Source organism: Pelmatolapia mariae, linkage group LG3_W (assembly GCF_036321145.2).
Source record: "Pelmatolapia mariae isolate MD_Pm_ZW linkage group LG3_W, Pm_UMD_F_2, whole genome shotgun sequence".
In the NCBI taxonomy this organism is placed as follows: Eukaryota; Metazoa; Chordata; class Actinopteri; order Cichliformes; family Cichlidae; genus Pelmatolapia; species Pelmatolapia mariae.
In genome coordinates this window covers 92555874-92571949 of record NC_086229.1, presented here as the reverse complement: position 1 = coordinate 92571949, position 16076 = coordinate 92555874, and the positions used below count along the sequence as shown (strand labels likewise).

Sequence of the window (16076 nt, the reverse complement as noted above, 5' to 3'; positions counted from 1 at the left end):
TAATGGTACGACTTTTTTGAAGAGTCTAGTAGAAATGGGGTCTAAAAATGGTTTGGAGGAGGTAATTACTGAAGTAGAAAGATCAGTTGGAGAAAAAGACTATGGGAAGTCCTCTCAAACATACATTATTTTGTGGCTTTATAGCTCTTCTGCCTTCAGCTTGTGCCAAATGGACAAACATTCCAACTCAAAATGTAATCTAATATTTTGAGATTTTTCACATTTGAATGAACTAAAAGCCATGGTAATGAAAATAAAACAAAATAGCCTTGAGACATATATTTAATATAAGCAAATTAACCTTTTTAAATTATGAAAAAAAAAACCCTTTCACGATATTCTTTTTTTTAACACTAGTGTATCTGAAATTCCGTCAAAACACATTTGTCTGTATTAGCGTCACATTCGGGCACAGATGGTGAATTAAACCTTTGACTGAAACATTAGGTCAAATTTGGGCTCTGCCTAAACTGCTGCTATATTTCCCGGGAAAATATTATGATAATGAGGTCACTCTAAACCAATCCCAATACTGCAACCCCAAACGGACACGCCTTCAGCGGCGATAAACGAGAGAAGCGTTACAAAACCATAAAGGGAAAATACTAACGCATGCGCAGTGGCTTTAGTGTTGTTTGAAGTGAACTGCCTTAGAAGCTGTAAAGTCGCCAAGCATTTGGTTTTAGCAATATATTTCCCTGTTTTTTTTTCACAGCACTTTTTGCCTCTATGCATCTTAGAGACGATGTTAGGCCACCATTTCCCAAATGCCGACAAGTCGCAACAACTGGTCAACTATGTGGAGGATTATCTGGAATGTGTGGAGTCGCTGCCCCTGGACATACAAAGAAATGTTTCTCTGCTTCGAGAAATTGATGCAAAGTATCAAGGTACTGTGCCTTCCTATTTCCTTGTCTCACGCGCGAATCGCTTTGTAAGGCTTTAAGGGCAGTGTCGCGTGCTGTGCTGAAATGGTGGAGAACGCACGAGCCCCGGGTTCCCATTTTGCAGAAAGCTTCATGTCTGTGCTCGTTCTTACTTCCCGGAACTGAGATGTGGATACTCGTACTGACGCGCAAAGTGTTTTAAAAAATGAGGTGGACATCCGTCAGCTAGCATAGCTCTGACACACTCCCTCTGCACCAAACTGCAGGGCAGAATGATTACACTTGATATCGGAAAACATGTACAGTATGACGTGATACACGAGCATTGTTTTAATAAAAGGAGTGTGGTGTCCCGCGGCGAAATCGGCCTAACATATTCCAAAAACTAGGACCTTATAATCTGTATAAAATCAACTTTTGAACATGAGCAGTGTGTGTCCCCGCACGGTGTTTTCGCTGAGTACTCTTTGCGTGTGGAAACTACGCCTAAACTTGAGGATTTCTCCGCTTTTAACGAAGTCTGTTCGTTTCACCAGATGCTGAAGTGAAATCTTAGAATAAAGACGTGCAGGAGATCAATAAGTGCGGTCATCTGTTTGTGAAGCCTGTTTGACGGCCGAGGTTAACGTCACAAGCAGCTTGCATCGCTTTAATAGATATGAGCTGATCAGGTTCTCCCCAACAAAGAGTCGCTTTAGCTCATTTTCGCCTTGTTGTCAGTGAGGTGTGTTTGGTTATGAAGTCCTTGATGGAGGCCTGGAGCAGGCGTTAACAAAAGCCTTCGGTACCGGAAAGCCTTTGCTTTGTTGCCTCATGTTGACACAGAATAAGCAGGAAGTCCCTGACACTTCGGGCTGAGCTCGAATGGTTATTTCATTTTTATATTCAGCAATATTCAGTGTTTATGGGCTGCTAATGCACATTCTCCGCGCGCCGCTCCGCTCTATTAAGTGTGAACTGCAGAGCAGCAGGACCGCTGCTACTCTAGCTATCCCTCGCGCAGCAACTGACTGTCGTCATTTCCTGTAGGCGGGACCTCACTGGGATTTAGCCCTCACCCATGCTCCTGCTGTTTAGGTCCAACTCCAGTTTCACTTTAAGTAAAGAAGAGCCTGGTGCTGGAAGGTGATTTTGCAGTAATTTTACGCTGGGTGTCCCTAAAGTGCGGTCTGTGTATAAAGCCAGCTAGCTGGCAGTTAGTCACCTGTGTGCATTTCCAAAATCCTGATGTCTTGGTAACCTCTTTGTAGGTTTCCCATCCCTGTGTGTCAGTTACCTACATCACGTGCTTCTGCTGTATTGCCTCGCAGGTAATATTAGTTTACCTGGACGCTGTTCACTTGGTTGCCTGTCATTACTGAAGCTGGTCTAATGTCCCTGAGACAAGTCAAATGTTGTTGCGTATAATCCTTAAAGTTGGAGCTGATATAGTTTAAACTCCAAACCCACTTCAGCTACTTGGATTACTTTTGTCATGTAATGTTTAAGTGTCAGATGGAATTTTTGTAAAGCTAATTTGTTTTTGGATTACTCAAACAGTGACCACTGACATTATTTCAGTGTCATTGTCTAATATACGTCCACTTCTTTGGATGCTGTGATATCGAGCCATGTTAGCTTTGATGTTGAGGGAGCCTTGTTATTTTTGTCTTTGGGCAAGTGATTTTATTTACTGAATTCCCAATAATGAGGTACATTGACCATTAAAAACTCATAAATACATTTCCCATTGTTCAAAGAGCATTTGATCCACTTGACGTTTAAAAAAAACATATTTAACCATTACCACAAACCTTCCTGTCTGTATTCAAAATACAACTGCAATTAAGGAATTGAAACATGAGGAAAAAAAACCTTCCTGAGCCTGGTTCTGCTGAAGATTATGTGTTGTTTTAAAAGGGAGTTTTTCCTTCCCACTGTCGCCAAGTGCTTGCTCATAGGGGGCTGATTGTTGGGGGATTCCTCTCTTTTTGTTTGAGGTGATTGTTGTTGTGATTTGGTGCTGTGTAAATAAAACTGAATTAAAAGTTGTTTTATTAATATTTTTTACATTTAAAACACCCATTAATTATTATGTCCTGTACTTTACAGATGTGCTGAATGAAGTGGATGAAGTGTTTGAGAAATACAAAGGTGAGCAAGATGGAGCTCAGAGAAAACGTCTGCAGATCCAGCTACAGAGAGCCCTCATCATCAGCCAGGAGCTTGGTGATGAGAAGATCCATGTAGTGACCCAGATGACAGAACTGGTAGAGAACCGCTCCCGCCAAATGGACTCTCACTCCCTGTGCCTCCAGGAGCCCAGTGAGGCAGAGCGGCTCACTACAGAGAGGCGTTCCAGCATCCAAGAGTCCCCAGCCCCCGAACGCACCTCAACCCGCCGCCCACGACGTCAACGCAACAGCGAGAGCCGTGACTCCAGCCACCAGTCTGCCAATGGCTCTCTGGACGACCCTGTGGAAGAGCTGTCCCTCCCTCCACCCCGAGAGAAGAAGTCCAAGTCTGCAAAGAAAAAGAAACGTAAGGCTAAACAAGAGCGAGATGCCTCACCGGTCGACTTCGCCATTGATCCTAATGAGCCCACCTACTGTCTCTGTGAACAAGTGTCCTACGGTGAAATGATCGGCTGTGACAATGATCAGTGCCCCATTGAGTGGTTCCACTTCTCTTGTGTGGGGCTTACCTACAAGCCCAAAGGAAAGTGGTACTGCCCTAAATGCAGAGGGGACAACGAAAAGACCATGGATAAAAGCCTAGATAAGAACAGAAAAGACCGCAGGTCCAGGTAGTGACCTGTATCTGGAAAGCAGCCTGGCATTAGTCCTGTCAGTCATATTTACAAGCACTTGTGATGTTATAAGAGGACAATCGAACACCATTGGCAACCAAACTTAATATTAATCAAGGACAAATTGGGATTGAACTTGGGCTGACGCTTGTGCTCCAAGTCTGTAGGGTCACCAGCTACTTCAACAATCATCAGCTTGAACCAGTTTTCTTTTCATGTATAACAATAAGCAACTGCATTTTTAACTCCTTTTTAACTCTGGACAAGGTCCACGTGTACATGGCAACTTTCTTTATTGTACTCAGTGACTGAAATCAGTGTCTACAGGAATGGCTTCTAGAGTATAACCTACATGTGTTTATAAGAGACTGATATTTAATGTAGGAGATGGCTGTTGACGGGACACTGGATGTCATTTGTTTTCACCAATTCACTAATGTGTACATTCCTTTTATAATCATTAAAACAAAGTATAGTAATTCATTTAACATACTCTTGTCGTTTGTGAACACAACAAAAATCAGACCAGTTATTTTGATTTTAATTTTTGTGCTGCTCTCGGGGACCACTGTCACTAGGGCTTAAAATTTGAGACTCTTCCACATTTGGTCTTAGAACTGAAGAAACTTCAAGTCCAGTCACTCTTCTTTCCAAGCTCCTTAGGTATCTTTAATAGATATGCATCATAGCACCTTCCTTCAAAGAGGCTGATTTAAAATAGGGACAACTGTCAGGGATACTGAGAACCTGCTTTTGTTTGAGAAAGATGAAAAACCACATTCAAGGCACTTATTCAACTCAGCATTGTCTTATACAGTTTTTATTCAATGAGAGAGCCCTGATATAATTGACCTCGGACAATGGTGTTGGTGGACTTGCACCCATTCTTGATTCAAGATGACCATTTGCGGCTCCAAGAAATGGGCACAGACTGCAGCACAAAACAGGGTTATCACAAGATGAGCCAATGAATAATGATGTTCTGAGACCAGCAGTAGATAAAATTGATTTTATTTCTATATAAAAACTTCTGGCTTTACAATTCAAAGGGCAGAGGAACATTTATCAAAATAGGAAAATATTGAGAAATGTAACACGCAGCTCTGCTTTCACCAAGTCACATGGTACCTCACAGTAACAGCAGCGTAACGCTTCAGCTGAGAACCCCAACAGCTCAGTGCTGGGCAGCAGATCAGTCAATCTCCAGCACACTTCACCCTGACGGATCACAGAGCAGGAGACTCACTCTTCAGCAAAAGCCTAATGTGTTCTCCGTCTCATGTACAGTTATGGCCAAAAGTTAGTTTTATACACTTTGCTGTCTTTAAACATGTTTCTATGATATTGTGAAGAGCAATCAAAGATTTCATGAATTTCAAAAATAATGAAAATTTCAAAAATATTTTCAAATAAAAGAAAATTTGATTTTGCAGTGATGTGACTGCTAAAAAAAAAAAAAAGAAGAAGAAAAAAGTAAACCACCACAAGCACAGCAAAGCCTTCAGGTCATTTTCAGCTTACAGTCAGAGTCTAACTGGGATTGTGAGCAGATCCAGTTTATACACTGTCCTCATTGTGGAAGCAGTCATGTTGAGTGGAGCATGTAGCTGCAGTATTACAGACAACATCAGCCTCACGTAGCTTGTCTGTGCAACCTAGTCTTCATCTTTCCCTCCAGTTTTACTGAGCTACAGCAGGGATGCAAAATGAAACAGTAAGTCACTCTGTATGTTGTCAATATGCAAAAAATGTTCATTTAACCATTGCCACTTACATGCTGGAGGGTGGTCAAGCAGCAGGGACCAGGGAAAGAGGACAAAGATAAAAAAAAGTTGTAACAACAGTGCTTAAAGGAACAAAGTGCACCATCTGGTGGTAAAACACTAAAAGACACCTACCTTAATTACGTCAACCCAGTTCCAGCCTCTGGGCAGCTCACCTTTGTGATCTGAAAGCAGGAATTAGAATATTATGAAGCTAACCTATAAACCTCTTACTGCTGTCTAATGACAGCTATATTAATGAATATCAAGTATACATGGAAGGGATTCCAAAAGTTTCCCAACGCTTTCCACTTTACATATTTTCTAATGTTACTGCTGTGAATATTCGATTTACATGTGGATTCTCTCTGTGATGACACATTTTGGTTGACCTTCTACAGCCTGTATATGGTCTGTATATCATTGCATTCAGCAGCAGCCTAGACCTATTTTATGCTTAATCTTAAAAGTTGAGAGGGTGTCTGTGTCCCGAATCCAACGTGCAAGCTGGTTGGACAGAGCAGGGTCCTGAAGCTAAAAGCGCTACCTCCCATACTACTTTTAAATACTCTAGGAACCACTAGTAAGCCAGCAGTCTGAGAGTTAAGTGCTCTGTAGGCTTATTATTCAAGAGCTTGTATGTGATGAGAAGGATGTTTTTAATTTGATTCTGGATTTAACAGGAAGCCAATATTGTAATTCTATCCAGAGTAAGCATCTGGTTTGATAGCATACTTCTAAAATTGTTAGGGCCGAGAACAATAACCTCAATTTATCTGAATTTACAAGCAGAAAGTTAAAGACAAAGACCTGGATGGCCTCTAAGACATTCCTGCAGTTTAACTCATTGGTGTGTGTTATCTGGCTTCATGGACAGATAGAGCTGGGTGTCATCTGCATAGCAGTGAAAATGGATGCTATGTCTTCTAATGATACTGCCTAAGGGAAGCATGTATAACGTAAACAGAACTGATCCATCTGAACCCTGTGAAACACCATAATTAACCTCAGTGTGTGAAGAGGACTCTCCATTTACATGAATTAATTAGGGTCTATTAGATAGATATGATTCAAACCACTGCAGTTAAATAAAATATTATGGTCAACAGTATTGAATGCTGCAGTGAGGCTTTCAGGGTTTCACTGTCAGAGGCCATAAGAAGATCATTTGTAACCTTCACTAAAGCTGTTTCTGTGCTGTGATGAGCTCTGAAACCTGACTGAAACTGTTCAAATAAACCATTCCTCTGCAGATGATCTGTTAGCTGTATGACAACTACTCTTTCAGGAACTTTTGAGATAAAGGAAGGTTGGAGATTGTCATAAATGCAGTAATGAGGACTCGGTGGCATACATATGTGCTTTGTCACAACAAAACTAATCATTTTTCTAGAGACATCATGCAATCAAACACACATTAATAATCCTAACAGCTAAAAAAATTAAAAAATAAATCACCTCAGTGATAGTGAAATGGTTCAGTTTAGCACATTCCAATTTGTAAGCATTTGATATTAGTAACAACACTGTTGCCAATTAATATTTTGTTCTTGTTGCACAGCAGCACTTGATACTTTTTCCACACGCCTCTAAACACATTTTTTAACTATGGTGAAATTGTTCCCAAAAAACCAAAAACCTTTTCTCAAGAAGACATTTGGCTTGTGTGGGAAGCTGCAAATTTTAGCTGAACTTAAGAGTATTCATTCTGGAGATGGACGTTTTTGTGGTCAGCACCCTCTCAGTCCATGGTGAAGCACAGTGATGCTGGTGTTTCAGCAGCTTCCAGGCAGGCTTGAGCCTTAGTACTTCCTGAGCTGTTCCAGAGTTGTTCCAACTCATTTCCTCTCAGCTAAATGGGACGGTTTGGGTTGTCTTCCATAACTTGGCAAAAGTGTATAACATGTATTAATGAACAATGGTTTAAACTGATGATCCTGAAATCTGCACTTGTTTAGAAATGGGTCCAACAGACCTTCTACAACTACAGTTTTCCTTCTTAGCTTTTAAATGAGTTCCTTGGACTTTCCCATTGTTCTGACTACTGGTCAGTCCAGTGAGTGTTGCCAAACATAGTCATTAATGATCGCTGACAAGAAGTTGAAGGCCTTAGTCTTGTCGAGTTGAAAGAACCTTCAGCGCCACCTATTAAAACGTTTGAGTGCAAGTGTATTTTTGAGCCTGTATTCATTCTTTAGAGAAAATCCAAAATAAATTCCAACTTTTGCTTTTTTTTTTTTTTTTTAGTCATTAATTTTATATATTGAGGGAAATAATTATTTGATCCACTGCTGAATATGTACGTTTGATAACTGACAAAATGAACAGCCTCCAGTTTTTAAATGGCAGTTTAAATAGAACACAGACAGAAATGTCTGTGGCAAACCTGGTGACAAATGGTAAATGGCCAGCATTTGTATAGCGCTTTACTCAGTCCCTAAGGACCCCAAAGCACTTTACACTACATTCAGTCATTCACCCGTTCACACACTGGTGATGGCAAGCTACATTGTAGCCACAGCTGCCCTGGGGCGCACTGACAGAGGCGAGGCTGCCGGACACTGGCGCCACCGGGCACTCTGACCACCACCAGTAGGCAAACATGGGGTTAGTATCTTGCCCAAGGATATTTGGCATGCAGCCAGGAGGCAGCCTGGGATCAAACCACCGACCTTCTGATTAGTGGCTGACCTGCTCTGCCACCTGAGCTACAGCCAACTACAAGAAACACCTTGCTCAAGGATCAAATACTCATTTCACCCAATGGCACACAAATCAATGTATAATATTAATGTGGTGTGTTTATCTGGATTTTTGGGTGATACGCTGTCGCTTGAAATTCAAACTATTGTAAAAATGAGAGGCTTTTCATTTATTTTTAACTGAGCAAACTTACAAATTCAGCAGGGGATCAAACCATTACTTCTACTACTTAATACTGTATAGTCATTCCACCCAGGGAAAAGAACTGTTTAAAGAAATCACAACCCAAATTACCACAGCATTAATACCCAAGTTAAGTGTGTGTAAACATCTGACCACAACTGTTTATAAATACAATTATTACTAATTGTATTTATAAACAGTTGTTCATGTTCAACAGTTAAACAGTGGTTCATGCATTATGAACCACTAACCAACGAGGGACATCATGACAGCTACGTTCATCTTTATATGCAGTCTAACGATTTTCCATCAAAATGTTTCCAACAACCGTGCTGGTGGTGCTTTTACTTTATTGTGTTAATCTCAGAGCCATAATTGACTCGACTCTTTTAGCCTTGGAAAAAGAACAAAATCAGTCATCAATAGGAATGGTTTTTGTGTCATAATAATCAGCCTCAGCTTCAATCAGTTAGTAGAGGAATATGGCAATGCAGATGGAATCTCAATAATTAAGATAATCTTCACCTGAAAAAAAATAGTTGCTCTATAAAAAAAATAAAAAAAACCTGCTGTAAAGCCAGGACATCTTACTATACACGATTGACTGAAGAAAATAAGAACAACCCTACGTTTCTCTTCAGCACTGTAGCCAGGCTGACAAAGAGTCAGAGACCCGCTCAGCAATGAATTCCTTTAACCAAAATTAGTAATGATCTCATAAATGTTTTCAAACAAAATTTTAACCATTATAGAAAAAAAATAATACATAACCTTCTCAGAGATGTAAAGGTATGCATGTACATTAAATACCATTGATATTTATTTAGACCTTTTCTCCAGTTGATCTTTCTGAGTTAACCAGTAATTGCATCCTCCAACTGATCAATCTTTTAGAGCCCACTCCTACAAGACTGCTCAAAGAAATCCGAGAAGGTTAGTTATGGAGTTCCACAGGCGTCCGTGCAAGGACCAATTCTGACCAATTCAGAGTCAGAGCACAAAAGTTTACCATTATCCCCAAATTAAAGCCAGCACTGTTTAAAAGAGCAATTTAGGAGAATATGACAGAGTTTCTATAACGTATCCAACAATATGAGCTACTGGACACAGTTTCATGTACCTGTTTTGTTTATCATCCTTCTTTTCTGGGCTTTAGTCAGCTGTTCTTTCTTTTCCTTCTTCTTTGCTGCTGTGGCAGGTTCACTCACCTCACTGTTTGATGTCAGCGTCTGCACAACAACAGCAACAACAACAACATCATCATCATCATTTTGGGTTTATTCCCCTCAAACTTTGATGACTCAAGCCAATCAGTCAAACACTAAATTCTGAACAAAAAAACTACATGCAGTGCTAACAAAACCACAACAGGAGCTGGGATATTTTCCACCTTTTACCAGCTGTTCTTTATTATGGTAATATTGGGAAATAATAATGTACTGACCACAGCAGTCACTATAGACTTGTGGTTCTCCATGAGCGTCTCCTGGTTCTCCTTTGCCCACTCAAACAGAGTGTACATCATTGCAGCTCCCAGGTTAGCCTCCACCTGCTCCTCCAACTTTGCCAGGATCAGCTGCTTCGTCTCTGCTGAGCTGTTTTCAAAGCAAGATGATGGAAAGAAAAGAAAATCCTCAAGTGCTGTCCAGCAGCCACAGTCTCATCCTGCACTCTCCAATACTGTAAATACAGTACTGTGCAAAAGTCTTTGTTTGTTGTTATAAAAAGCCATTTTTGATATTCTTTTAAGCAAAAGTTCTCTGTGTTTTCTGAGTCTTTCAAAGTTTCTCTTTGGACATCGGCTGCTTTTTAAATTACTTTCAGGTCAGGTCCTCATACCGGACCTTTTTCAGAGGAAAGGGCTTTTTTAAAGCCTTTTAACCCTGACCTATGAACCATTCAAGGAGTAAAAGTCAAGCAATGAACTAGTGTTGTGTCCACACAACACAAATAGCAAAGAAACCAACTTTAAATTGTATCTTCAGACACTTTGTTATCAGCAGCCTGTTGCAAAAAACATATAATTTGTTTAATTTTTTTTAGCTGAATCTCTGAAAAATGCCAAAGATAGCAGTTTGACAACAAACAAAAGTAGTTTTTCATCAACAGCTAATTCTAAAAGAGCTGTTAGTCCAAAACTTGGTTTATATCAGCATGCTGTGTAGCGTATCTTAAACAAATTCAAACTGAGGACAAAAAATAAAACTGAAAACACAGAGAAATGACAAAAATCTCCCTCAGAGTTCAGGGTGTGTTGAAGAATTAAAGTGCTCACACCAAGCTGGTTAGAAATAACTAGATGAAAATAGTTCTCTCTTTCAAAAGAGTGAAAAAGGCCAATTTTGGAGGCTTGATGGAGGAGTGAATCATTTGAATCAAATATCCTTGGTCAAGATACTAACTCCAAGTTGCTCTCTGATGAGTATGTGTGTGTAAATATTAGAAAGCACTGAAAGCACAGTATACTTGGAACTCACATCCTGTTGTTGAAAAAAGCTTCAAGTGAGATCTGTGGAGCAGTTTCAGGGTACGTCTCAGGCCACGTGATGTCCAGAATGAATGCTTTGCTGTCCTCGAGTTCTCCTACCTTTTGTGTAATATTCAAAAAGACGAGAAGGTTACTGAAACTGAATTCAGCCTTTAAGTTTGTTAACTTTTTAAAGTAGGTGTGAGCATGACGGCTCAAATTTCTTGTTTTAATTCTATGACCATAGTTCTGAAACTGGATGTTAGAGGACTGCAGAAGACAATCATTTTTGCACAGCCTTGGACAGTACAGTGGACATACTCACCCTAAATTGGAAAGAAACTGGACTGATTTCCTTGAAACATTCATCCCCCTCATAGATGGAGCGAAGAGCTTCAAGCTCCATCTGGGATCACATAAACAAGTGAAGTAACAGGAATATCATCAGGACTGAAGTACATCAAGAACACATCAGACAGCACGCTACCAGACAACCCCGAGAAATACAGTCATTAGCTTAGCAAAGGTTTGCAGGACAGAGGTCTGTCACAAGGCCTTATACACTCATATGTGCTAAATTCATTGCCTTTACGATCTTTGTATCCAAGCCGAAACAAGTCACCATCATAAGGAGCCGGAGAAGCAACAACACAGTAGCGGTGGAAAACTGCTGTGTGCCGGCTAACACACGGGCTGAAGCCCTGTTTGTCGCTGCAGGTACAAGATTAACCTTGTAGACTTCTGAATGGAAGGTGTCGTGAACGACGAGATGAGCTGGTAATGTGTCGCTGAGTTTTTGTACTCGAAATAATAACAGTCTGTTAACTTGGCTGCTGTCTGGAACCGAGGACCACCCCGATCAATGCTAACAGTCACGCTACCGTCAACTAGCTAGCAGTTAGACGCTAACAGCATTCTTGCGTTCTTTCATACCTCTTGATCCTCGTTGGCTGTCATACTTTTCATCTTTTCCTGCACTGCACCCTCTGTACTGAGCTTCAGACTTGGACACGGCACACTCCTAAAAGCCCATTTCTGCCATTCAAACTTTATGACTTCTCTGGCTCACACTCAAACGTCGAGATCTGAACATGCGCATGCGTAGTAGACGTACGCCTGACCTTTAAATGAACTGTCAAACATCGTTTTTGTCATTTAAAGACAAAATGCAGCAAAAATGTTGCTGGAAAGGCCCACGTGACTTTATTTTATTGTTTTTATATGGTCAATAAATAAATAAAAATCTTTAAGCAGAAACAAGAGCAGGAGCTGTAAACACACGGGGGGCAGTAGTCATTCATAACAATTAAACGAAGAGCTAAAACCAGAGTAAACTGTATTTTGATCTGAAAAAGAAATAATAAAGTAAAAAAAAAGTTAAATGGGGTTTTTTGATGTTGTGATAAATTACATATAAAAATATCTGATTACAGTAAACACGTTAAAAAATTATCATGACAGACTTTCAGCCACTATGTTGCTTACTAATATGCTCACTTTATAGTTTGATTACTAAAATGGTATAGATTTTCAAAACAAGCTATAGCCAGTGCTTTTGTATAGTATTTTATTAAAAGTAACTGACATTAGGCAAAAAAAAAAAAAGTATAAAATGATTTACAAAGACAAATGATTTACATATTCAAATTACAGAGGAATCTGATTGGGCCTCATTAATATTTTTGATTGGTTTTAAGACCACATTTATTCAATTCAGTTTTATTTATATAGTACCAAATCACAACAACAGTCACCTTAAGATACTGAATACTGTAAGTTAAAGACCCTACAATTACACAGAGAAACCCCAAGATTCAGCGACCACCTGTGAGCAAGCACTTTGGTGACAGTCGGAAGGAAAAACACAGCTATCTACTGTGACTGGTTTGGGGTGATGGGAGCGAGAGAAAACAAAGACATAGTGTGGAAGTGCTTTGTCAAAAAGGAAAGTTTTAAACCTAATCTTAAAGTAGTGTCTATCTCCCGAATCCGATCTGAGAGCTGGCTCTAGGGGTGGGCGGTATAAACGGTATACGGTAGAAATGATATAAATTTGGCCAACGGATTTTGACTACCGCGATAGCGCATGTTGATGGTGTCATCAAGCTGCGCCTGTTTTGGTCAAAAGCATTGCAGCAGCTGCAAACAACATCATTTACAAATTATGCCGGGCGACAGTAATAGCAAAGAGACGAAGCACTTTTGGAATATGGGGAAAGCTAAAAACTGCGCTTCGTCCAATTCCCTACCATTGATTCATTAATGCTGAATTCTCTCGCAGCCAGGGGCGGATCTAGAAGGGTGGCATGGGGTGGCAAGTGCCACCCTAAAATGATCCCTTGCCACCCCAAGTGCCACCCCAATTTTGCATATGACAGTGTTGTTTATTAAAATAAGATAGCATTAACAGTTTGAGCGTAGTTACAGTCAACAGTGAATATAAATGCTAAATCTGAATATATTGCAAAGTGTTCCCCCCCTCCACCATTAACAAATGGTTCAGCCCATTGCAGGACCGACTTTTTTCTTGTTTTCAGTAGCAAGCGATGTTTATGACTGTGCCAGAGCACATTTTGAACAACACCATGGGAATTTCGCTTTTAACACAGGTGGATGGATGTTAAACTCTGGAAATGGAAGGAAGGTGAGTGTTATTAACCCTCTGTGGTCCACGGACACGCTGCACCTCCAAATCACATGACTGATGTAAGCTGACATAGCAACAAGCTGCAGCCACGCTGAGTCTCTCAGCCCACATTGAAAGTTCGGACTTCAAAGTTTTTTAATTTTAATTACAGGCCAGTAAATCCAGAGTTATGATAATATATATAAGCCACGCTTTTTTCTAAATACTGTCGTCACATTTTTGTGTGTGTGTGTTTTAAGCGTTTTCTAAGGACAGCGCGAGAACAGTAAAGAAAGGGGGGGAAAAAACACCTCTTTCCTATCGGTGGAAAAATGTACCATGTCGCCCAATTTAGAAAAAGTCAACACGTGGGATTTGGTTGTTTAGGAAGAGGGGAAAGTTTTGGGGGTGACGGTAACGGCAGCGAGCGAGCGAGCGAGCGAGTGAGTATACTTAGTGTGTTGTGTAGTTGTTGTGTTGTGTAGTTGTTGTTTTGTTTTGTGTGTCAGTGAGGGCACTAATGAATGTCACAAAGGCTCATTTGCAATGTAAACACTGTCACTAAGTAGAAAACCAGCGGAGTGATACACCTCCTGTTGTCAGGCCTGCAGGTTTATCCCTGTGCTGTTCTCCTGTCTTTTGGTGGACAAACTTATTTTTTACTGGCACACATCATTTGTGCGGCATTTTATTGTGACACCTGATTGTTCTCTCATTTCAGTTTTAGTAATATTTTTAAATTCTAATACAAAATGAAAAAAAAAACGGCAGGTGTATTGGCTGCATTTTTAGATAAATAGTTGTATATGTTTACAAAATGTACATTTTATATTTGCATTTCAAGTTATAAAAATTTACTCAACATGTCTGTGTGTTTTTTTACAGTAAAAAAATACTACTAGGATTTTAAGTTATTTGTGTGATTTCAGATCAGTAATACTAATGCAGTATGTCAGTGGAAAAAACAACTAAATTCAGTTGAGCTGAAAAGAATGACACCAAACACGGCAAGGGGAAAAAATCAAATGAAACAATTTGAGAGTGAAATACAAACGTAAACTCAAAAGGAGTCAAAAATGGCCAGTTGTATTTCAGACCTCAGTGGGTTAATCCAACAAATCATGAAAAAATTAGGTTTAAATTTTTGTTCATGACATTGCAGATTTCTGACATTTTGTGTAATTTAAGCTGTAACAATGTGATTGTTTTCTAACAAAAAACAGTGTGAAACTTAAGTTAGACTTGTGTTTGTAAATGAACCGCCCCATGTTGTGTATCTTTCTGGATTTTATACTTATTGGGCTACATATTTATTTATTATACAGGCTATACAGTACATAGCATCAAAACTCACATGTTTTATGTAACTAAAGTGTTTAATTATGTGGGCTACAGACAATAATTAAGTTATAGACTTTATTTATATGAAAAACGTGTATGCTTACTGCATTTGGATTATTTTAACCATATATAACCACCTGCATATATGTTTGGGAAAAAAAGGGCTTCGATTTTGCCACCCCATTTGATTTCTTTGCCACCCTCATGCCACCCTAAGAAAATTTCTCTAGATCCGCCCCTGCTCGCAGCTGCTCTACTCCCACGTTGTTGCAGTATGTTAATGACTAACCTCGTATTGTGGATGGATGATCTCAGTTGTTCTCCTAACTGAAGTTTGGTCCGCTTATAGCTGTCATGGTCCTAGGTCGGTGACCCAGTGTTTTTGGTTATGTACTTTTACTTTTGATAGTTTTGTATTATGACTGTTGTTTTGGGTTTCCTAGGGTTTAGTGGTGTTCCCCCAGTTTGGTGTCTTCCCTGCTTGTGCATCCCCTTAGTGTAGTAGGTCTCTGTGTTTAGTCCACGTCTCTGAGTCTGTGTCATTACGTGTATGTGTTTCCTGTTTTATTGTGAAGGTCTGCGTCTTATGTGAGTGTTTTCAGTTGCCTCCCTTGTCTCGTCACGTTAATCACTCCCAGCTGTGTCCTCCACCTGTGTGTAATCTCCCTGTGTTTCTCTGAGTGTATTTAAGTCGTGTCTTCTGTCTTAGTAGTTGCTGGTTCGTCTGTGTTGTTCCCCTTGGTCTCCCTGCGTCTCTCCGTCCATTTCCCCGGACCTCCCTGCATCTTCGTTCTGGTTCGTTTGGTTAGTTTGCCCAGTTTAGGTTTTCCAGTTTCATGTTCACCCGCCACTTCTGTTTGTATCTACTTCTGTTCAATAAATACTCACCTGCACCAGAGCTGCCGCATTTTGGGTTCTATCTTCAGTTCCACACGTCTGCCACACCGAACGTGACAATAGCATACTGCCATGCAATTGCATTTGACCCTAACTACCAGAAACTCTCACGTTAACTTTTATCAAATGGAAAATAGTTAGCGTCCATCCTTCAGCTTCACTGTGCTAATGTTATGCTAACATAGCTGTTTTGCTAGCGATCACGTAGCACATCATTATATACCAGCTAGTCCAACTTCAGTAACCCTACAAAAGTCACTTCTGTTTAGTTTTCTGTCTTCATTTATGTTGGAAGTGATTGCAGAGCAGTATGTTTTAATTTTTTTTCCAAAAATCTCTCAGTCAGAACATGCTATATCATGTTTAGGTGAAAACTAGCGAGCTAACTTCCTGTTAACTTCTAACTAGAGCTGGGCGATAG

The 16076-nt window shown here is 40.0% G+C and overlaps 2 protein-coding genes across 2 annotated transcripts; one reads left to right on the top strand and one right to left on the bottom strand.

Moving 5' to 3' along the window:
* Window positions 1–615: 615 nt before the first annotated feature.
* Window positions 616–4147, top strand: ing2 (inhibitor of growth family, member 2). The gene is made up of 2 exons (XM_063470398.1): window positions 616–890; window positions 2979–4147. Exons 1-2 carry the CDS (start codon window positions 746–748, stop codon window positions 3674–3676), a joined length of 843 nt encoding a protein of 280 aa, XP_063326468.1. The 5' UTR covers window positions 616–745; the 3' UTR covers window positions 3677–4147.
* Window positions 4148–4681: 534 nt separating this feature from the next.
* Window positions 4682–11895, bottom strand: rwdd (RWD domain containing 4). The gene is made up of 7 exons (XM_063470395.1): window positions 11725–11895; window positions 11117–11197; window positions 10802–10911; window positions 9769–9919; window positions 9445–9553; window positions 5574–5623; window positions 4682–5452 (listed from the first exon to the last, which is right to left on the bottom strand). Exons 1-7 carry the CDS (start codon window positions 11755–11757, stop codon window positions 5432–5434), a joined length of 555 nt encoding a protein of 184 aa, XP_063326465.1. The 5' UTR covers window positions 11758–11895; the 3' UTR covers window positions 4682–5431.
* Between the last annotated feature and the right edge of the window lie 4181 nt (window positions 11896–16076).